The sequence below is a fragment of the Rhyacophila brunnea genome, unplaced genomic scaffold (genome assembly GCF_057557595.1).
Source record: "Rhyacophila brunnea isolate RB1 unplaced genomic scaffold, BYU_Rbru_1.0 scaffold_5, whole genome shotgun sequence".
NCBI lineage: Eukaryota > Metazoa > Arthropoda > Insecta > Trichoptera > Rhyacophilidae > Rhyacophila > Rhyacophila brunnea.
The window spans coordinates 46,593,928-46,617,886 of record NW_028233170.1 but is presented as its reverse complement, the minus strand read 5'-3'; the positions used below and the strand labels follow the sequence as shown (position 1 = coordinate 46,617,886).

Here is a 23,959-nt window from a genome sequence, read left to right as displayed (position 1 = left end):
TAATTGAAAAACCGTAATAAAATAAGTCGTGAATGCCGCCAAAAGATAATTGCGTTTATTATTTAGTATATGAATAAGGTTGTATTGCATAGAGGACATATTTTATTACAGGTCTTCAATCAGAAATATGAAATAAGATAACAAGCAACACGATATCTAAAACGTAGACCGAAAAGGCAATCAATTTAAGACAATACTGATAGTGAAATATTTTTATCGTTGCCTTTCTCAAAAGTTGTAATTTTTCTAAATATGTAGGTATCTATCAATAGTCTCAATATTTAAGTAGATTTAAAAATTTTAGAAGTAGAGAAATCAATTGATAAGCCATTCGGTTAATCGAGGAATAAACAGATCTTTAGATATTTTGCATAATACTAATATAAAATAAAAAAATGCATTTTTTATGAAATGCCAAACAAATCGGTATAAGATAAGGTTAATAATAATATACCTTATGTATAAGGCGAAAAGTTTTTGTTAAATCTAAACCCGCTTTGTGAATAGAATCCAAAATATATTCCTTCTCCCAATATTATAATCTATTTTGGAATGTCTTTCTAGCGTTATAAGCACCTGATAATCTGCTCGATTGGTATTTTAATAATTTTGACAAAATATTTCAGTGATAAAATTTATTCAATATGTTTAAAAAATTCAATTCACTCACTACCTACTCCTACCCTATCGAATCCGTCATTTCAATCTTATTTTTGATCACTTTAGAATCACCTCAATACTATAAATTTCAAATTATTAATTTCTTCCGATAGTCTTTTCGTGGGAATGTAAAATATTCCTGTAAAAAAATAAATGCCTAAAGAGTGTTTGTAAGCTCTCCCGTGTACATATCCCACGCAATGGAATCGTAAAGTGTAATAATTCCTGCCAATATCCAAAACACTATTCCTTACATTTTAAAAAGGCAACTATTTATATCACCAAACGCCTCCTGGTGTACATGTATTAAAAGCTTCCATTCCTTTATGAATTTAATACAAAATTAATATATTATTATTCTGTAAAGAACGAACGAAAGTCTTCATATTATGCTTATTTAAATAATTTGTCCTTAAAAAATTAAACGGACTGTACTTAGCCTAGAAAGGCAACGTTGAATCAAAACGAATCCACTTACATTAATTTATTTGCAGCTATGAGAAATATAGTGGCCAAACCCGCAGTCCTTCATATCTCTTTGCAGAGTAAGGTTTAATTAAAAAAAACCTTTACAATTCAGCGAACAGATGGCAGTCATTTCTTGTTGCATAGTGCAATACCTACTTTAAATGTCTAACCTTAATAAGCCACTATGTTTCTCAAAACCTCATTGATAATATTATTCGAGCTTAAAAGTGATCTACCACTATATTAAAAATTACTATCGATATTAGTATAAAAAGACTCTAATAGTCGGTATGTATTATAATTACTATGATACCACGTATTCTGCTTATAAAATCCTAAATATTAAATTGTAATTAAGCATGTACGATGTCCAACATTACTTCATTAATTGTGACACAAATGTATACTTAAAATTGTGCAATTTTGGTCAATGTTAAGTCGTCTTTCTACAAATTACTAATGAATGTACATCAAACATAGATGTCTCTCAACATCAAAGGAATATTTCACGGTACCTAAGGTAATATTCAAATTTTGCAAATAAAATTTTAAAGCCATTGGATATCATAATTGTAATATGTAAACATATCCATAACGCCACCCGCTCACGCAGAAACTAAAATCTGACAAACTGGTTGGTGATGGAACTCATAAACTGGCCAGTGACTGACGCTTCGCACACGGCGCTACTGAAACCTAATAATCTCATAACCTCAAACTGTCAAACCCATTGTCTTTCCTACTTCATTCTGAGCTTTTTCCATAATATCTTTACGGGAATATTCTGGCAGCCTGTAATTATACAGGCAGGAGTATTTCTCAACATCTGCCATACATTTAAAATCAAAAATCGGTTCGCATCAACTTTTGACGCCTTGACTTGTTTTTGCTTGTTTAGTTCAATTCAGTGCTACCAATTTTGGTAAGAAAATATGATTTTTCATCGAATCTACTGATATTGGTTGCACTGAGAGACTGGGAGACTAGCAGGTCGCGTCTCTTTGGTGTCGGTCGCGGATGTTTTGAAACAGAGATTCCAGTCTTGTCGTCAGCGAGCCGCCATTGAAATACATTAGCTAGATACTGGAGTTTCAGACTTGTCTTTTTTAAGTATTCACGTAAGCGGATGGCCTAACTGTTTGAATTGCATGGAAATTACAGAAATAACACATTTTCTTAAACATACATTTGGCTTAGAATTACGATATGCATATAATTTACATCAGTGTTATTTTTGTATTAAGTACCAGTAGAACATTAATTGTATTTTTACTATAATATAATACTCTACATATAAAATGGAATAAGTAAATTTCCTTAATATATCTAATCAAATAATATAGTTTATTATAATAATGAAACACCGTGAGGTGTGGTCATTAGTAAAAAATAAAATCACTTGAATATTATCAGATTTTGTGGCATTGTTTTTGGCATTCTAAAATCTAATGTGGCAATACTACAACGGTCTGTCTGAGAAAAGTCTTTGAATAACTTACATTACGGCTAAATGCAGCCTTTAAAAATAACAGGAAGATACCAAAAGGAGTGTTAAATATTGGTCATAGGTTTCTACATCACCACACCATCGGTACAGTAAAACTCCGTTAATACGAAATCAATGTGACAGAAAATCGAAAAAAACTCGCATCACGAAACACAAAATGAACGGCAAAAAAAAAACAGTAAAATTTGAAATAGATTTTATATATTATCGAATTAACCATGTTTGTTTTAACGGGGTTTTGCTATAAATTTTTTTAGCCTCGATGTGTTTTTAAAAACAAATACGAATTTGGTGGATATTCATAGGAAAAAATTTCTGATTGTCTTTCATCTAAATTGTACTTAACGTTACAGCGATAAATTAAGTAAAATATTTAATAGAACTCAGATGAAGGAATATTATATTAATTCTACTTTGGTTGTTAGCTTATTAATAAAAGATTTAAAGTCAAGTAAATAAAACAGGCGCATAGTTTGATATTTATCAAAAAATATAAAAATAATATATTTGTATTTATAATCTGTGTAACTTTGGCATCAGTTATTTGAATAATAAAAAAACTTTAGAAATAAAATGAAAAAATTTTCCAACGTAAAAACCAAGTAAAATGAACAATTTTTGAATACATACTTTCATTTGACGGTTTTACTTGTTGAGAAAATATTGAGTTTGTCGATTCAAACCACAATATTTAGGAATGACAATAGTTAAAAAAAAAAGGAAAATAAAAACTTTGTTTCAATCGATGCTTTTCAGATCAGTTAACTAAGGGCGCAGACACACAGCATTGCAGTAGATGTGCGTAGACGAGCGTCGACTCAGGGTCTTCTTTGATTCCAATTGCATCCGATTAGAATCACTAATTGGATTTATTTTATCTAATTGGTGATTCTAATCGGATGCAATTTAAATCAAATAAGACCTGCGTCGACGCACGTCCACTGCAATGCCGTGTGTCGTGAAGCCTTAGAGCGCGGTGCAGAACCGTCGACATTAAGCAGCTGTTCTAACAAGAAAAACATGTCACAAGTTCTTTCTCTCTTGCACTTAAGACGTTTTAATAAGAATTATATATGTTTTTCTCACTGAACTTAGGTCGTCGAAATCAGCCCCTTAAAGTTAGGCGCGTATCTTAGGGACTTACGCGCCTAAATATGGTTACGCATCGCACTCTTAGTCTATGATTGAATTAATTCTGACTCAATAATAATAAGGAATAATGGGTATTTTATTTCAATGTTTTAAAAGAAATAAATATCCAAGCAAATTAGTGTCTTTAAATTAACACTAAAACTATGATAATGTATTAATAATATTCATAAATAAAAAGTTTTATATTACTTAAGAGTTATTCATAATAGATGAAAAAACATTTTAATGTTTGGATGAATTAAGGGGGGACATGCTCGTCGACGGTCAAAATTGAGTTTTTATTGTATATTCAAACCATGATCCTGGACACTCCTTAAACGTTGTAGATGATCTATTTATATAATTTAGAAGCCTTATTATCCTTTATAGTTATTTTAAACATTTGATGACTGCATGAAGTATTTTTGTTACATAAAATAGTATTCTTTTAAACCTCTCGCTCTAATGTTTTAGAATATAGTCATATTTCGGTACATAACTGTGCAGTGGTGTTAAGATTTTTTACAATTATTAATTTTTAAACGCATTTATAAAACCATTAGCATAATTTATTACGAGATAATTTTTGTAAAATATTCACGATAAAAAATTATATTGATAATCTCTGTGATCCCAAATTTGACAAGAATTAGGCATTTTATTATTCAAAAAATCGGCAAGATTAACACATTTGAAGATGATTCTAATGATACTCATTATAAGCTATGTCTTTGACCATTCAAGTGTAATAAACATCTTATGAATAATGATTGCTTTATAATAATTATTGACCTAAGAATAAGGTAGTGTTTTTTTGAAATATGCCATTTCTTTTGTCATTCCCCAGTGGTTAAGCTACAACATACGGCCGTAGCCATAAATTGACAAACTATAATTGAAGTAGGGAGTAAAATGATATTGACGCGCGTGTTTGAACATGTACCGTTTAAAAAAAAATAAAAAAAAATTCGGTTAGGTACATGTTCAAACACGCGCGTCAACATCGTTTTACTCCCTACTTTAATTATAGTTTTTCATTTTATGGCTACGGCCGTATGTTGTAGCTTAACCACTAGGGAATGACAAAAGAAATGGCGTATTTCAAAAAAACACTACCTTATTCTTAGGTCAATAATTATTATAAAGCAATCATTATTCATAAGATTTTTATCACACTTGAATGGTCAAAGACATAGCTTATAATAAGTATCTTTAGATTTATCTTCAAATGTGTTAATCTTGCCGATTTTTTGAATAATAAAATGCCTAATTCTTGTCAAATTTGGGATCACAGAGATTATCAAAATAATTTTTTATCGTGAATATTTTACAAAAATTATCTCATAATAAATTATACTAATGGTTTTATAAATGCGTTTAAAAATAATAAATGTAAAAAATCTTAACACCACTGCACAGTTCTGTACCGAAATATGACTATATTCTAAAACATTAGAGCGAGAGGTTTAAAAGAATACTATGTTATGTAACAAAAATACTTCATGCAGTCATCAAATGTTTAAAATAACTATAAAGGATAATAAGGCTTCAAAATTATATAAATAGATTATCTACAACGTTTAAGGAGTGTCCAGGATCATGGTTTGAAAATACAATAAAAACTCAATTTTGACCTTCGACGAGCATGTCCCCCCTTAATACGAAGATGAAATACATCCTTTTTACACAACCATTCAAATTATGCATATTAAAATACAAAGCCACAATATAACAAGCTCAATCGATTTCATACCGAATTAACCACGCCAAGTTTAGAGAGAAAAGAAACACTAATTAGGTATCGGGAAGACATACAAGAGGATGAGAGTTGAAATGAATGCGCCGAGACAAAACCAGGATATGAATTGATCAGACTTCTCATCATTTTGAATAGTCAAAACATTCTCATCTTGAATTGCGTTCAAGTTGTTTTTGATATCCAAATTCATGGCGAACCGTTTATTACTAAAGTATTTTATTCTTTCGGTGACAGCAGACACGTGTCTCCCGTTTTGAATTTGATCGTGATTCAATGTAACATCATTACTTTTTTTATCATTCAAAAGGGGCATTACAAAGTTAATCTTATCAGTTTTACCATAAGGACTGTAAACTTTATTCGGTGTAATTTGGTTTTGATTCTGGGCGGATCCATTTTCCACATAATTCATTTGACATATTTTATTATTATCAAGAATAACATCTGCGTTATTATTATCAAAATGCATATTATCAATTCGGTTAACGATGAAGTTATTCGAATCGACGATATCGGGAATATCATCCGCGTCCGATTGATCGTTGAAAGAATTTGAAAAATTACTTATACATCTATCTTCCGCGTAACGATTCCTATATACTGGCTTGGTTTGAAAGAAATTTAGATTATTACGAAACCTGGCCGACGTATTATTCTCGTATTCAATATTCGAATCAGATCTGTCCGAGGAGATTGAAATTTGTTCATTGACTTGAATCGAATCGGCAGGATCTTGGGAGTCTTCAGCGGTGCACATTTCTCGGGGTTGATATTGATTATAAGGGTCGGCGTTTCGTTCCTGTGATATCGGCACCGTGTGATTGTCAGTGGGGTGTGCTGTGGCGGCCCGGTGGGATAGCAAAGAGGTGACCGTGACGTAGACGGCCTCCGTCCTCTCGTAAGAGAACTCCGGGCGAGGGTCCTCCAGCGGCAGAATGTCTTGCGGATCGCAAACGGCCCCCTGCAACCAACCACAACACACGCCACTGTCAATCACGGCCTCCATTTTTTTTATATCTATATACACCTAAAATATAGCCAAAACCTCTGTAAAAAATTAAACCAAACTAAAGCACATGACCATCCCCGTGTTATAACAGATAAATCAATTAAACTTAATAGAAAGAATTTATTCATATTCAGATATTAATATAATTAGCATGCCTCTACAATAAGAGTTATAGTTATGGGTACAACAAAATTGTATAGAAACACCATTTTGATCAAATTTATATTTCAAATTGTTATTACATAACACTTTCCAACACCTAATTGAAAACGATCACCAAACCAATACAAAATAATAGAACATACATAATTTATTAGTGAAAGTTAATCGACTAGTATACATTATTTCATAGCAATATTGTAGACGACAGGGAGATCATTATAGATCTCCACAGTGTGAAGGTATCTTAAGGGGGGACATGCTCGTCGAAGGTCAAAATTGAGTTTTTATTGTATTTTCAAACCATGATCCTGGACACTCCTTAAACGTTGTAGATAATCTATTTATATAATTTTGAAGCCTTATTATCCTTTATAGTTATTTTAAACATTTGATGACTGCATAAAGTATTTTTGTTACATAAAATAGTATTCTTTTAAACCTCTCGCTCTAATGTTTTAGAATATAGTCATATTTCAGTACATAACTGTGCAGTGGTGTTAAGATTTTTTACATTTATTAATTTTTAAACGCATTTATAAAACCATTAGTATAATTTATTACGAGATAATTTTTGTAAAATATTCACGATAAAAAATTATATTGATAATCTCTGTGATCCCAAATTTGACAAGAATTAGGCATTTTATTATTCAAAAAATCGGCAAGATTTACACATTTGAAGATGATTCTAAAGATATTTATTATAAGCTATGTCTTTGACCATTCAAGTGTGATAAACATCCTACGAATAATGATTGCTTTATAATAATTATTGACCTAAGAATAAGGTAGTGTTTTTTGAAATACGCCATTTCTTTTGGCATTCCCCAGTGGTAAAGCTACAACATACGGCCGTAGCCATAAATTGACAAACTATAATTAAAGTAGGGAGTAAAATTATGTTAACGCGCGTGTTTGAACATGTACTTAGCCGAATTTTTTTTTATTTTTTTTTAAACGGTACATGTTCAAACACGCGCGTTAATATCATTTTACCCCCTACTTTAATTATAGTTTGTCAATTTATGGCTACGGCCATATGTTGTAGCTTAACCACTGGGGAATGACAAAAGAAATGGCGTATTTCAAAAAAACACTACCTTATTCTTAGGTCAATAATTATTATAAAGCAATCATTATTCATAAGATGTTTATCACACTTGAATGGTCAAAGACATAGCTTATAATGAGTATCTTTAAAATCATCTTCAAATGTGTAAATCTTGCCGATTTTTTGAATAATAAAATGCCTAATTCTTGTCAAATTTGGGATCACAGAGATTATTAATATAATTTTTTATCGTGAATATTTTACAAAAATTATCTCGTAATAAATTATACTAATGGTTTTATAAATGCGTTTAAAAATTAATAAATGTAAAAAATCTTAACACCACTGCACAGTTATGTACTGAAATATGACTATATTCTAAAACATTAGAGCGAGAGGTTTAAAATAATACTATTTTATGTAACAAAAATACTTTATGCAGTCATCAAATGTTTAAAATAACTATAAAGGATAATAAGGCTTCAAAATTATATAATTAGATTATCTACAACGTTTAAGGAGTGTCCAGGATCATGGTTTGAAAATACGATAAAAACTCAATTTTGACCTACGACGAGCACGTGGGCCGTTAAACAATTTTTTTGTTTGTGAGGATTGGTTGCTAGTCATTCGCTCAAACCACTGGACTCGATGTCCTGTATTCAAACACACATCTTAATTAGAAAAAAACAACATGTGAAATCAACTCGGCCATAGGATTTGAACCTGCTACACATGAATCAAGATGCAAACGATCAAAGCTCCGCTCAACGGAAAGAAAATAAACATGCTTTTGAAGAAGAAACCGGTGAAATATGTTAATTTTATAAATACATACTGTATATACTACGGTTAAGGAATAGTTAAAATAAAAACTACACAGGGAAAGGAAAGCTTGCAACAGCACTTGGCACGCTTATACGAAAAGAATAATAAATACTTATAGATTCAACCAGGATATTTTACACCACAGTAATAATAATGTAATAAATAAACTATTGTGAATAGATAAATAAATTTAAAAAATCATGAGCCTACCTCATCGACTCCAATTTTCCTGCAAGCCTCGAGGAAGTTGTCTACATTTCGTCTGCATCTCGCCATCGACAATTTGGGCTGAAACATAACATTCAAACAATAGAGTTATTTTCATCGAAGATAATTTAAAAACGATTTGAGATAATGCAGAATGACTAGCGGAATCAATTTTTAAATGAATATATGTAATATTATTATAGACATGAGTCGGGCAGCTGAATCGATATGTTACATAAAAAGTATTTCATTCTTTGGCCAGTACATGACATGAGAATTCAAATACAACACATACTAATAAGTTTTTAATATGACGGATATTAAAATATAATTTGAGTAATTGCAAAGTGGTCATTTCGACCAGACCAGTGGTATAGTAGAAATCTCATATTCTCTCTAATTGGAATATTTCCTATTAACTTCACTTCATAAGCAGCCAATCCATTATTTGTGAGAGCATTATCGCATCAATACCTGTGCTGGTGACGGTACATAGACTGAAGTGACAGATCGAGGCCGCACATTGTTAGCCAAGTGACAGAGAACAACTCCATCTGCCAATACTGGCGCAAGGTCTCGGGGCAACGACATCTTCAAACGGTTTTCGATAATCTGAAATATGAACGGAATAATATATTTTACCAATTATTACTGATAGTAAGATTCTACTTCGACTATTTTTAAAAAGCTACAAAGTGAGGGAAAACAATCATTCTTATATTATAATCTCATTTTTAATAATAAATCTTCTAGCAGATAGATTTGTAATTTTCCTTTAAAAATCGCTGAAGTAAGTTCCAATTTGCGGAAAGTGTCATTTGTTGTAGGTATCCAAAAAAAATATAGTTGTATAGTATTTCCAGTGGTCTTTTTTGCCATCACTTTCATACAAATGTTTAGGCTCCCAACTCTACAGAAGGAGATCTTTTTGAACATCTTTGGATCATCCTCATCATCAGCAGGGCTATTCTAAATAGTTAACACGGATATCACTCAGAGAAAATACATAAACAAGGCGGTTATCTACAATAATTGTTAACACACCGCACTGCGTCTGAGTTGATTCCAAAATGCATCTGATTGTTAACTTTATAACTCAATGACATTTGACAGCTCACGGTTAACGTGGTCATGTTAAAAAATATCACGCCCGGCAGCTATCTTCTTGAAATAATTAACTACCTGAATACAACATATCATATCTATCACTTTTTTTTTAATGATTTTGGAGTTTAATGATGTGTTAGAATTTAGACAACCTCGGTTCCTGGTTTCCTCCAACAACTCTTTCCGCTTATCTCTATTCAAAGTGGCTGCTTTCCAATTCATCACATCAAGAGTACGGTAGTCACTAGTGACTAGAAACTTCGTCTAGGCGTGTTGATATTACATTTTTTTTTTTTTTTTGACCATGTCCGATCCTAATAGGATCATATGGGCCTCTACAGAGTAGAGGTTTGTATTAACAGATTTTGTTTTTACGAAAAATGGATGTCAGCCACTTGCTCAACCTATTAGGTCCATACCCTGACTCACACACAAATTGAAAAACAATATGTGTACTTGCCAGACCCAGGATTTGAACCTGGGACCCACGGCGTGATAGTCCAACGCTTATGCCTTGGATAATTAATGCTTATGCCTTGGTAAATTATCACATAGGATCTAAATTAAAGGCAAGCATGGAAATAAAAGCAAAATATTGCATTACTTACACGTCTGAGTTCTTGAGTAAGCTCTGACTCCTCTTTGGCTCTGTCAAACTCCCGTTTCATCGTGAAACTCAGCTTATCCGGAGGAATATCCTTATTCCAATTAAGTCTCGCCGGGTTTCCAGCACCCGGCCCCGAATTACTCAAATACGCCACACTCGTAGTCAGAAGCTTGGCAGGACTATTTCCACAACTCGGGTCACTTCCATTTGGTAATCCATCAGAAATGGCGATATTTCTTCCGAGCGAGTTTGCTCTATTGACAGGAACATTATTATGAGACATGTATGTACTGGAACCTTTGATGGGCGAAACGGGTTTGACGTATCCGCCGCCATCTTGAGGTGATGTACAGGAATATCTATTACTGTCACCAGTAGATAAACGTGACGTCGAATAATCAAAGTTGGTATTGCCATTAACGGTAGGAGAAAGGGTATTATTACTGTTTGAAACAGGAATTCCTGTCGGTGAATAATTTTTATTTGTACTTCTCGAAGGAATGACTTTTTGAACTGGCCGCCTATTTGTTGACACTTCATCGGTAGTCAATGTCGGTACTCTCACTGCATGATTAGTCGCCGATACAATACTTGGATCTGAACCGTTCGATTGGTGGAAAATACTATTCGATTGTATTCGTCTCTGGGCTGTACTGCTGGCGGTTGAAGGTGTATTAGTGGGAGATCCGGAATTAGTAGCGAGGGGTGTGGAGAGGGATGGATTTGAGGATACAATATTTCTGTGGTGATATCCGTTGGCAACTGGAGAGTGTGGGGTGGAATGAGAGTGGTTGAGTGGGGAGGGGGTGGCGGACGGGGGGGAGGTTTGTTCGCTGCGAGGTCGGTAAACATCTTGCTGTCTTTGTACTCGTAAAGCTTCTTTGTATTGTCTGTAATGTGAAGAAGAAAATGCGTGAGATACGAAACAATCGAAGAATAAATTTCAATAGAATCATCCAAAATCTTTAGAAAAAATTTTAACCTATAAGTTTGCTGGTGGCCGATCGGTTTGGTTTTATCTCCGTCTCCATTAGCAGTACTACCGCCATCAGGAGATACCCGAGAACTGGAAGCAGATAAACAAAAAAGTCAAATAAACATGTCAACAGTTTCAAAAGTTCTACAATATAATAAATAAAAATAAATTTTAGTCATCAGTATTCACAATAGCTACCATATTATTTTTGTCATAATTTTCTCTTTATTTAATTTGTATGTTTTACTGACAGTAGGTATGCACATAAAGTTCATAAAATATATTTTTTAAAATCAATGCAATAATCAAACGAAACGCTGAATTCTAATGGATAAAAATGAAGAAGTGAATCAATGATGCATACCCAAGTGTCGGTGTGAGTGGAGGCGTTTCGGCAGAAAGACTGTGAGCTCGCGACATGTGATTCGGCCCAGGAGAGATTGTGGAGGGGGTGGATGGTGTTGAACGACCACTGCCTGCGGCGCCCACTCCTGTCACACCCACTGGTCCACCACCTTCATCTACCACACCTTCAATAGAAAAAAAAATATTATAGATTAGATAACAGTGCCCATAGTACAGTAGAAGCTAAGATGCATGCTTCTTGTTACATGGGCCGGGAGTTAAGAATCCCCACACTTGAGGTTCATGTTGAAAATTTCTTCAATAAAATCGTCTGTTTCAGATGCAGATGAACTATCCCAGGTGTATATTTGAGGCGCTTATTCGCTAAACCCATTCTGGAGGTATTTTTGAGATTTTAATAAATCACGAAAAACTGTTTTGTGCATTCATGATGATGTTGATGCTAGTATTGGTGACACGTTTGTATAGCGATTTAAACGTATGCTAAAAATAATGGTTTCGATTGTAATGTCTGATTGGTCGGCTATATAGAGCAATTTAGTAACCTGCTATTTATCCTTAGAGCGGGTTTGGCGACTCGAGTCTATATTAATTTTTTTTGACGAAATAGGGCAGAATTGAAAAGTCACACCTCTTAAGTCTGGTAGACCTATCAAAATAGCACATACGTACATTCAAAACTAATTTATTGAAAAATCCCCAGAGCAGGTTTGACGACTAAGCGATTCATTTGACAGTCAACCAGGTTCTGTGTGAAGGAAATGAAAATCCACGTGTGAATAACAAGCTTAGTTAATAATAGAGTAAATTGCAATAATTAATTCTCACCCATTCCATCAGTAGACCATCTCTTCTCACCCCCGTCGCTTGTACTATAACCGCTGTCCACATTGTAGCGCACCTTATGACGTAACCCCTCAACAGCGGCCGGACAAGCAGGTGCGATCATCGGTTGGGTATGACCTGAGGAGAACAGGCCCTGCGACTGTATCTGCGGCAGACCCTGCAGATGGTTGTGATGCTGCTGTTTGACGGATCGACGGGTTTCATCACCGCGCCGCTGGATATTGTCTTTGTTGGCCTGGTTGTCCAAATACTTAAAGATGTGAATGCGGCCTCGTACGCAGATCTGTAATAACAAATATTGGATATTAAAGATATTACTCATTGAATCGCCGTTCTATCTTGCTATCTTGTAAACCTCGTAAATTCAAAAAAAATCATACATAAATATAGATATTATTTTTTTTTATAGAATTATTAATAACCATGTCCTTGCTTTTTCGTACAAGGTGGTTGTTAGTAATTTTGAACAATCACAAACACCCAGGCTTTGAGAAAAACACATAAATGTTTTTGTCATGACCGGGAATCGAACCCAGAACTCTCGGGTGGAAGGCCAGCGCCTTACCCACTGCACCACGAGAGCCGCTAAATATAGATATTGGATAATACTAGAATATTCAAAAAAAAAAACAATTTTTTTCCAAATGGGATATATTTTTACTAGACATTTTGTTTAACGGGGGTGATGTTATTAACAGTTGAAAATCAGTTATTAAAATCATTACCCTATATGAAGCAAAGGATTGTGATGTGTGGATGTGAGAGTTTTGGTCACTCAAAAGATGGCTGCATTTCAAGGTGGTGATGAACCTCAGCCACAAGACAATTATTCATTATGAGTCCAAATAATTTTGCACCTTCGGTAATGTGCAGCAGACCCTTTCTCTGCACACCACAGTCATGGTATTTGCAATTTTAATCTAACGAGTATGCTGTAGCAACTTTTCGAGGAGTTGTCGTCAACATAGGAAATAAACATCCCATAAATAACTTGTAAAAGCAAGACAAAGTCGTTAATGGCCAGATTCCATATATTATTATAAGTATGTATAAATATGAAACTTACAGTGGCTGGAGGTGAGACAAGGGGATTGTGCTCCAAGTCCAGCATGACCAGACTGGTCATGTGCCGCAACTCCAGAGGAAGGGAAGAAATGCAGTTACAGCTCACGTTTAACACTTCCAAACGTAAATAGGTAATTTCTGAAAAGAAAAAATAATTCTATTAGGTAATGTGCATTTAGGTGACCCTCGTAGTCAAATGCGTACGACATGTGCGTCTCATACTGGAGGTTCCGGGTTTGATTCTCAGTGAGGTCACATTACATCAATGTGATATTCTAAGCCGGGGTGTTTCTGTGTGGGTCTGATGTGATTCACTAGGTATTGCCTCGCTTATAAGTGTTCTAAAAAAAGGATAATATGAACAATAATGTCATTCTTCTATAACGGTTCTTAAAAATGTTGTAAGACCAGGTTGTGAAGTTCTTCTATAACTGTTCTTAAAAATATTGTAAGACCAGGTTGTGAAGACATGTAAATAGTAAGTTTTGCTAAGTGTCGTAAACTTTTTCAATCAATCTTTCTACAGTGATAGCCGCCTGTACACGTGCATGGATTTACTGGCAGCAATATTGAGCATTTTAAACTATCGTGACAATAATTTTTTACACGTAAAAGTGATGACTGTCTCTCCAATCTCATTCTTCAAGAGTAAGCGGGACGCGATGTTGTCATTTTATGGTACTATTTGACAGGTAGTGAAAATTGGTTAGCCTCACAATGAGTATAGTTCGTTTTTTTGCCACTATCGTTCTACTGTGCAGGCACAGATCGAAGAATGTTGCATGAAAATTCAGAAGCTTCCAAACTTTTTTGATTCATGCATGCAAACCTTGCAACTGCAGGATAATCCATGTTTACCCATACATTTTCTTGTTATGGCCGCGATAATGCTTACTGACAACAGTAAATCTATGCACGTGTAACCGGGGTATAAGGATAAAATAACTTTGTGTATACAATAAGTGAAACAGTTATTAATTAGAGGCTTGCATATATTTTAATATAACTGCTTTATATATATTTTCAGATATACTTTATGCAAAATGTACACAGAAAAGTAGCAGATTATTTTAATTTATCTTCCATTATTTTACAATTTATTTAACAACATAAAGAACAGCTTTGCTGTGGAGACCTCTATTGACAAATTTTTATAATAGAGTAAGTACTTACTGTAGCGTACTAATAACGAATTCATGAATAATAAATTCGCCAGCGAACAAAAACACACTACACAAATCAATCATCTAAGCTTTCCACCAATCTTTACACCCCCATCCGTCTGATGAAAAGAGCCCCAAATTATTTTACGTAAATAATTACGTCTGCTGGAGGGGTGAGAAGTATATTTGGCACCCTAGCCCAAATAAACATGTGACAGAGGGGGGACGGTTTGATCAATAATATTCACGAGAAGTGAGTTTATATTTATTGATTGCTGGGATGAATGAAATAAATTGGACAAGGCCATTGTCAGGTCGGGATGGCGGTGGACGTGGTTGCACACAATATATTGTGATGACAGATGATTCTCCTTTGGCACAATGAATCTATTTTTAACATAGTAGATTGAAATAATATTAAAGTGATATAACTAAGCCAATGACAATTGCTTTGAAATCCTTTGAAACAGTGAATAAGATTTCTACAGAAATCGAATCATCTAAACTAGCTAGTGGAAATTGGTTGTACCTGCCTATTGATTGTCAAGTTAATACCACAAAAAACATCTCATGAAACCAGTAGTACTGAAATTCCATATAGTGACTAAAACTTGTCGTTGAGGAATCAAAGGATTTTCACTATTTTTGATCCCCCCCTACCTCCATCGTTATACTTCCGTCACAAAATCTTTTACCCCCATATCTAAACAACATCACAAATTATTTAACCTCCCCCCCCCCGCCTTTTCGATAAAAATCTAGTGTACCTATTTCTACTAAAATATTGTCTTGGTTTGTGATGTCACGTTTTTCACAACGTAACCCCCTAACCCAGGGGTGGCGAACCTATGGCACGCGAGATGATTTTACATGGCACGCGAATGTTTCATGTTGAAGAGAAAAGAAATATACTTAAGTACTTACTTACATATAATATTACAGAATAATGACGATGTAGCCATGCGTATTTTCTTCGGTTTTTCATATTATGTTTAGGTACCAATCAATGTGCAAACGGAAACGACTAAATTTATGCATAAATAATGACAAATCGCATTGTATAAAAAATTGCAGGCAAATCATTACGTTTAATGTAATCATACGATTGCATAGGTCGGTCCTTAGGATTGGGGAATTAAATATAAAAAATATACAATCAACAAACTTTATGAAATTAATTATCGGCAGTCATTCAAATATAATAACTGCTTGTGATGGAGAATATAATATGAAAGAAGAGTGGTTTAAATGCTTCCACGATCTCTTTGAGTAATTTGAAAACAAGGGAAAAAATATTCAAAGAATCAAAGATATGCCTTCGGCTAGAAATACTGTGAAAGATAGAATATCAATACATGACTCAAATGTATTTTTTAAACCTTTTTAATAGAATTCTTAACTATTTTTTTAGAAAATTTAAAAAAAAATTTTCGCCATAAAAACTGCTTGGCACGTCGGACAGTTGAAAAATATTATTTGGGAAATTTTGGCACGCGTACTTAAAAAGATTCGCCATCCCTGCCCTAACCCATTCATTACTAATCACATTATATCAGTTATCCCCCACCTTATGATGTAACATCATATATGGACAAACCCATAGGTATAAAAGTGATGCACAACTTTTTTATCAATAGTGAAAATCCATCAAGGTCCACACAGAATATAAGTGTCACATATAATTTTATTTCAAATTCAATATGGTACATATCAAATACTCATACTTATGTCACTTTCGTCTATGTATCAAATACATATTTACCAGATAGAACTCAGTATCAGCAGTGGTGAGATCGCTCACACTGCATGCTAGTACCGTTACCGATATATACCTACCGATCAATAATAACTTGCAGCAAAATAATCTTTAAAAGCTAACTGAGGAAAACATTTTGAATGTTCACGTAACCGGGCAGATAAATTATTTTACAGGCAGCAAGTTGTGTACCATTGATCTATACCTACATTATTTAGGTCCATAATATGCAGGATGTCTGTAATGGATATAGTGGAGTAAACATTACACCTAAAATCTTGGCAACAACCAACTACGGCACATTGACGTGAATTATTATTGTTCTACCAAGGTCTACCATCATTTAATTCACTTCCTAAGAGTATGAAACCTTGCAATTTAGCAGGTGGTAATGAGTAGGTACATAGTCCGACACCCCTCGGAATATGATTAATTATTATTTATGATGTATGGTATGTGCCCAATGGTATATTTGATAGGCGCTTCGGTTGCATGGCAATTGGTTCATTTCATCATAATTAGGTACGGTGCAGGTGGCTAAAATGATAAATCACATTGGCCGGAATCCAAGTCCTGTCAGGCACCATATTTTTTTCAAGATTTTTTTCAAATAGGTATGTTTCCAAATTATGTATGAATGAATGTACTTACGAATTGGCAGTAATCCTAAGTGATTATTTTTAAGGTTCAGCACCCTGAGGTTGGCGAGGTCTCCGATGGTCATGGGGAGGTGCGCGATTTGGTTTCCACTGGCGTCCAGCTCTTGCAGGAGAGTCATCTTGCCGATCTCTTTGGGGAGGGCGCTGAGGCCATTGTTCGACAGCAGGAGGACTTGAAGCGGCAACTGGCATAATTCGCGGGGGACCTCGGCCAGCTGGTTTCGGCTGGAAAGAAAGAAAAGGAAAAGAGGTTAACATAGGTAACTATTGACTGCAATATTTTTTGTATAATGTTTTGAATGGTTGATCATACTCGATTATAAATATTTAACATAGCACTGGTTTGACTTGTTTAACAAAATGATTTAAAAATACAGATATCTTAACTCAACACATGGTACCTAACATATTATTTTATAATAAGCCACAAAAGATATAACTATAATTTAATAAACATCCCCTTCCACCAAACCCAGGGGCGGTCCCCGCGCACACCTGGTCCCAAAATTCAAAATTCTTAAAAAATATGAATCCAAAATATCAAAATCTTTGAAGGTCCTCGACTGATAAACACGAAAAATATATTTTAATCAAAGAGATTGGACTCCTCAGTCTAATGACTTAGAATTATTATTGTCTCTCAAGCTATGCATTGTAGAATCACGAAAAGATTTCTCGGTTATTGAGAATAATGGAATGTTTTTAGTGCAAAGTTTATAAATAATCACGAATACCTGCTATTCAAAAGACAAATGTTTCAAAACATAAAAAGATATTCAACTTGTAACTCGGAAGACATTGATTGCGTCGATTTAATACACCTGTTGGCTCATTCGTTAGCTGTGAACTATGTTTTTATTTTACAAACCTCATAGAAAGATATTACGATTCACAACTACCTATATGTTGTACTAAAAATGGAAAATAATCGGCAAGCAGCTTTCTTTAAATTAAGATATTTGAATATGCACACACGCATACACCAATACGTGAGTCTTTGACAGTTGCATTCATATGCGCGCATCTTGTAACTTACAACATTTAGAAAGGAAAACTCACGAAAATATAAGTAGAATGGGGAAAGAAAATACCTTTATTTTCATGAAGAGATAGATATTGGGAGCCGCACTTAACCCAACGAAGAGCCGCAATTGCCCACGTCTGGACTATATACCTACTTTATTTTAATATATCAATAATATTAAATGATAAAACAGAGCATCAGACAGGCCATGCCAAAATTACTACATACAATAATAAATATCCCATGTGATTTATTCAAAATAATCAAACGAGGAAAGAGCAATAACGAAGATAAAAGCGGATGAGTCATAAATGAACTGAGTGGACGGAGAACCACAGAGATATAGATAACAGAGAATGGAAACATAATACATGAACGAACGGGGGATGCTTCGCGGTTATTTCACTATCACAATACTTTTTTTTACAAGGCCTTCTCGTGTAGGTTTAGTTAAAGGCTGCTGTGCGTCATTAGTCTATTTACAACCTGATCGATAACGGTTCAAAACTAGTTAATCCAATCACCGGCGATAACATTGCACTTTATCAGCTGTCATCGCCAATTCGTGGCCAGTGGTGCGGTAACAAAGATTAACCGGAACATGATAAGACCGGAACGACTGTGTTATTGCGACGCATATTTAAAAATGTTTAGATCAGAATAAAATGATGTAACTAAAAGAAATTATGATAATATATACATACATATTTTTTACGAGTTAGTTAAGGGGACGTTCTACAGAATTGGCCTTGAGAATTGAAAATATGATTTTTTAACATGTGGTCCATAATATCTGGTCTACTAGTTAATATAAAAAGGTCGTGTCAACGTTGTTTGTGTCAATAAATTTGCTCTATGACTCGATCCGACTCATATTTCATCAGGGCTGTCGAAGACATAAATCATAAATATTTATAATTTTAAATTTTGCATCTAATGCCGGGTCCACACTGGCAACAAGTTACGTTGCTGGCAACCTCGTTAGATTTTACGATAATTATGATGATTATCCTAAGTCTAGACCAGTGGTTCTCATGTGCGGCCACCAGCGCTTTACATAATATTTCAAAAAAATATTTATAAAATTGTGAAATTGGTTGATTACATATTATCACTTGTCTTAAATTTCTTTCCACGCTCAAATGATCCATAATGTGTTCTTGTGATGAGACATGTGTGAAATAGTCCGTTTCTGACTTAACGAAATTTCTGCCAGAATACAATTTCACGCATTTGTTTACATGTGGGACCAAGTGTCTTCAATCTCTAAATCTGGAACTTGATTAAAGGTTTAAAGAATTGATTTTTTTAACTCTTTCTTTTGTAACTTCTTGTAATAATAGCACGGTTGAAAAATTTTGGTCGTTATACGTTGACCAAGAATCAAGTCAATCCAAAGAATTGGTAGCAATTGCTTTAACAATATTGTCGATTTTTCCTACTACTGTATACTGTGAAAGATCATTCAGTGTAATACACTTCATAAAAAACAATAATATCGAAGCCAGTTGACAGCTCTGCTGATGTAAACATAGAAGCAGCCATGCGGATTGCATTGGAAAAAAGGAATATTGAGGAATTTCCATTTGCATTATTTTTAAATAAATAGATATTTACTAAAATGTTCAAATGTCTTTTATTAATGTGAAGCCTTTACTGAGCCTTTTTTAAAAAGGCACCTAGCGGAAAAATTATGAAGCTTGAAATTTGAGACATTTTTTTGATAATTTACAATTTCACCTGTATTAATTTAATTAATAAATATGTATCTGAAAACATTAAAAAGATTTTTTTTATTTTAAGTCAAAGATAAACCTACAATTTAAGAAAAATGTTATAATAAAATGTGAATTTTGTTTACGTCCACATCTTATTATAACATATTATAGTTTATGGTCATATTTATTATTAAAATATAGTTTATTAAGTTTTCAATTTTTCTTCGTAAAGATTAAGACTAATTCATAGTTTTAATATTTTTTATATTAATTTTAAAAAACATCGATTTTTATAAAAATATACATGTGTATAACTTGAAATTCTTTTTATTAAACTCAATGAGGTTTCCTATAAGCTTGTTTTAGAGCGTGTTCAGAAAAAAATTCTTCGTCATCTTCATTTTAAAGTTTATAATTATTTTCTTTTTGACACCTTCTCAAACGAGTATTTTCCGACTAACTTTCTTCGAGGCATGCTCGCCTTTCATTCTCTTGAAGCTCGTAGGTCACTTCTGCTCTTAAAGCATTTTCCCTGCTCTCACGTGGTATAGTTTTCAATCCCGATATTCTACTCAACATGTCTTTTTTAAATAAATAAATAAATATAAATCCCATCAATTTTACACTATCTATCAATGAAGTGCGCTTTCTTTCTCGACCTTTTTCATTCTGATAGGATGTGTGGTAAAGGTCAAAGATAACAATAATAAGTCTATTAAATTAAACGCACTTTGTTAGGGCTATCTATTACACAGCATTTATAAATAGAAGCTTTACTATCAATTAATATCAAATAAATGTATGTTAACTGAATTACATTTACACATACACATACATAATATCCATCTAAAAGAGTAGTCTTGCATCGATATTACTAATAGTTTAGTGCATCTTTGTGAGATACATTTAGGTGTTTGGGTAGGTACAAATAAAGATATCGAAATGTTTCAGTTCCGGTTCAAATGCATACTGCACCACTGGCCTTGACAACAGCATGACGCCAACGATTACCGTGTAACGAAAGATACAGATATAGAATAGAAGAAGAATACCGGAAGATGGAGTGAGATCGATTGGACGAAAAATTCGAAAGCAAAAGTTATTAATACGCGGAGAAAAAATAGATCAATAAAGTCGTGACATGCGAAGCGACCTATACCTACCTTATTAACAACTATAATATTAATAACTCTATACTATAATATTACAGTTTGTGAATCGATACAATTCTTACGAATCCATGTAGATGTTCCCATTTCATATCAGTGATGTAGCATGGCACAATTTGTATCATGATTTTCTTCTACTGTTTCTATATAGGTCGAATGTCAGAAGAGAACAAAACACGAAAACGGCCAAGTAATAATTTTATATTATTGACCAAACCCAGATAGATTTACAAAATAGGTATAGATATAAGTAACCATATTAATATCTTCTGCTTTTTTTCGTCAACATGCAGTGTGGGTATATAAACGATTCAAAAATAATATCAGGTACTCAGAGGTTTAGTCATTGTCTTAGTTCCACCCACGGGAAAACAACGAAGGAAGCGGCTAATTTCATGAAACCAATCCTAATGTTTATGTCAAACTATTATTTTTATCACAAACGCTTTGCGCTAAAAAAAATATGATTTTTGCATTGCGGTTACTCAAATCAATAATCTTTCTTTATTTCCTTTGTCTCATTTATTACTGATAATATCTAGCAATCAGTGAAAATACAGAATTACCAGCAATCTCCTTCCTCATCTTGTTATTTCAGGTATTGTCGATTCTCTGATTGCTGTCTAGAATCTAGATATTTCTTAATTTGTAAAGCGCACGCCCTCGCAAATTCTTCCCTTCGACGCCACCTGTGATCACCTTCCTCGCCAATCCGCTTGGATCTCTTCTAACAATGCGACCGAAGAATAGAAAACAAAGCCGCTTGCAAGTAGACGACAACCGATCTTTCAAGCCAAGCCGTCATAATACAGAAACGTTTGTGAACCATCCTCCGACAGCACCATATCTCGAATACGCCCTACCTCTTTCTATCTGATTCTCTGAGAGTCCAGTCGATAATATGTCTTTTTGTGGTTCTTTCATCTACCATAGCCATTGAACCTGGAGCCAAGTTTTATTTTTTCCAATTTATTTACTCTCTGCATGAGGAGAGCGTGTCAGTTCGATCGAGAATCATTTTTGATTAATTTAATAAAACCTTTTAGCACCTACTTATTCCATTATTATTATTTAATAAATCTGGACCGGTTTCGTCCGCCTCAGAGGGACATGAAAATGTGGAAAATTGGGCTAAGCACTAATTCTTTTTTGCGTTTTATTATATTAATCAATAATACAATGCAGTTCCACCATGAATTATTGACAGTTAACACAACAAAAAAAAATGAAAATCATTAGTTTCGTCTTTGATACGTTAAGGCCTAAATAACCTTGGGCGATTTCCACGAGGGTTGGTTTTCTTAAGAATGAAAAGCTAAGTTACATGTTTCAAGCCAGAATCTTGTGAAGGGAATCATCGTGAGAGACCATTAATACAGAAATAGGGCTCCATAGAAATGTCATTAATTTTTTACTTCAATTGCCGAAATAAAATACTTTAAATAAAATGTAAATTTCGTAGGCAGAGAATGTGTGCGGGAAAACAGAATATAATATAACGTATAAGCAGATGGAAGTCGAAATGCCGCAGACTGCATTAGGAAGTAAAGTTCAGACTGCTTCCACTACATGCACGAAAATGCGGCAAAATCCGTCCGACATTGCACCTAACCCGCAGGCGACCGTGAAAATCCAAAAACTAACTAATCGATAGTCAACTTTACAACATTGGTACAATGCCTTTTTGTCCGCATACAGTGGCGTGCGTACATACATAATAACAATAATTACCTATCACAATAGCTGAAGTGGTAATTTTCTTCTTTTATTATTCAGATTAGAATATGAAATATAGATTTTCTAGAATAACGATCACCGGACTGGGTAACCGGCGTATTTTTACACGAAATTGAGGTCTAATCTAATTTTAATCATCTAACAAAAATGGTATATTATTTTTTATAATCAGCGAAAATTAAAAGCTTTCTATAAAATAATTACAAGATAAAAAGAACTTTTTATGTACAACGTTTTTAAATTTTCTGTTGAACCATATAAACTTGACTTGACTACCTTAAACGATCAAAAAAATTTGTACTTGACATGTCATATTGATTTCCATAGTAACGCACGTATATATTAATAATTTAGTTGCTAGGACCCCAGTCCCCTAGCAACCAATAATGGTGTCGAAATAATTTTTCATACAAAACAGAATTAACTGAAAATGAATTCAATTCTACTTAAAGATGGCTAAAAGTATTAAAAAATGCATTGGCATCGTGTTCTGATATATTATAAAAGTTTCAAATGTCTAGGTAGTCGGGAAGTTAGTTAAAAATCCACCGGACAAATAAAAATACGAGCTAAGAAAAACGTTGTAATATGGTATATCCATCTATATTCGACAGTCATCTCTTTCCTCATTGACTGAATCTCGGTAGTGCACATCTACCTTATTTTACTTTGCGATGTATGTTTAGAATTTAGATATAGAATGTCACGAATCACTAAACACTATTTAGCAGTTTGTTGGGTGAATAGTGGTTAGCGTTAGAGTAAACACGCGTAAACCGATGTGCGCGTGTAACTTGCAACTTTCATACCATTGAATGTCAATCAAAAAATATTTTAATAATTAGGTAGAGAAATGGAAATTTAAAAAAATGGCAAGACTTTAGCAGCTATCATTTTATTTCGATCCATGCATAACATATTCCCGTTACTTAAATTTAACTAAACATGATATATCCAACTCGGCCTTAATTATAAAATGATCTA

The 23,959-nt window shown here is 33.8% G+C and overlaps 1 protein-coding gene across 1 annotated transcript in view; it reads right to left on the bottom strand.

The window, feature by feature from the left end:
• Positions 1 to 23,959, bottom strand: part of LOC147066492 (leucine-rich repeat and calponin homology domain-containing protein-like) — a 163,310-nt gene that overhangs the window by 5,842 nt on the left and 133,509 nt on the right. The window contains exons 3-10 of the mRNA XM_085955573.1: positions 17,320 to 17,552; positions 13,751 to 13,887; positions 12,667 to 12,967; positions 11,837 to 12,002; positions 11,479 to 11,562; positions 10,498 to 11,386; positions 9,257 to 9,394; positions 8,786 to 8,863 (exon numbers count right to left, since the gene is read on the bottom strand). Of these exons, the coding sequence (XP_085811699.1) occupies positions 8,786 to 8,863; positions 9,257 to 9,394; positions 10,498 to 11,386; positions 11,479 to 11,562; positions 11,837 to 12,002; positions 12,667 to 12,967; positions 13,751 to 13,887; positions 17,320 to 17,552 (2,026 nt within the window). The remainder of the gene's footprint in view (positions 1 to 8,785; positions 8,864 to 9,256; positions 9,395 to 10,497; positions 11,387 to 11,478; positions 11,563 to 11,836; positions 12,003 to 12,666; positions 12,968 to 13,750; positions 13,888 to 17,319; positions 17,553 to 23,959) is intronic.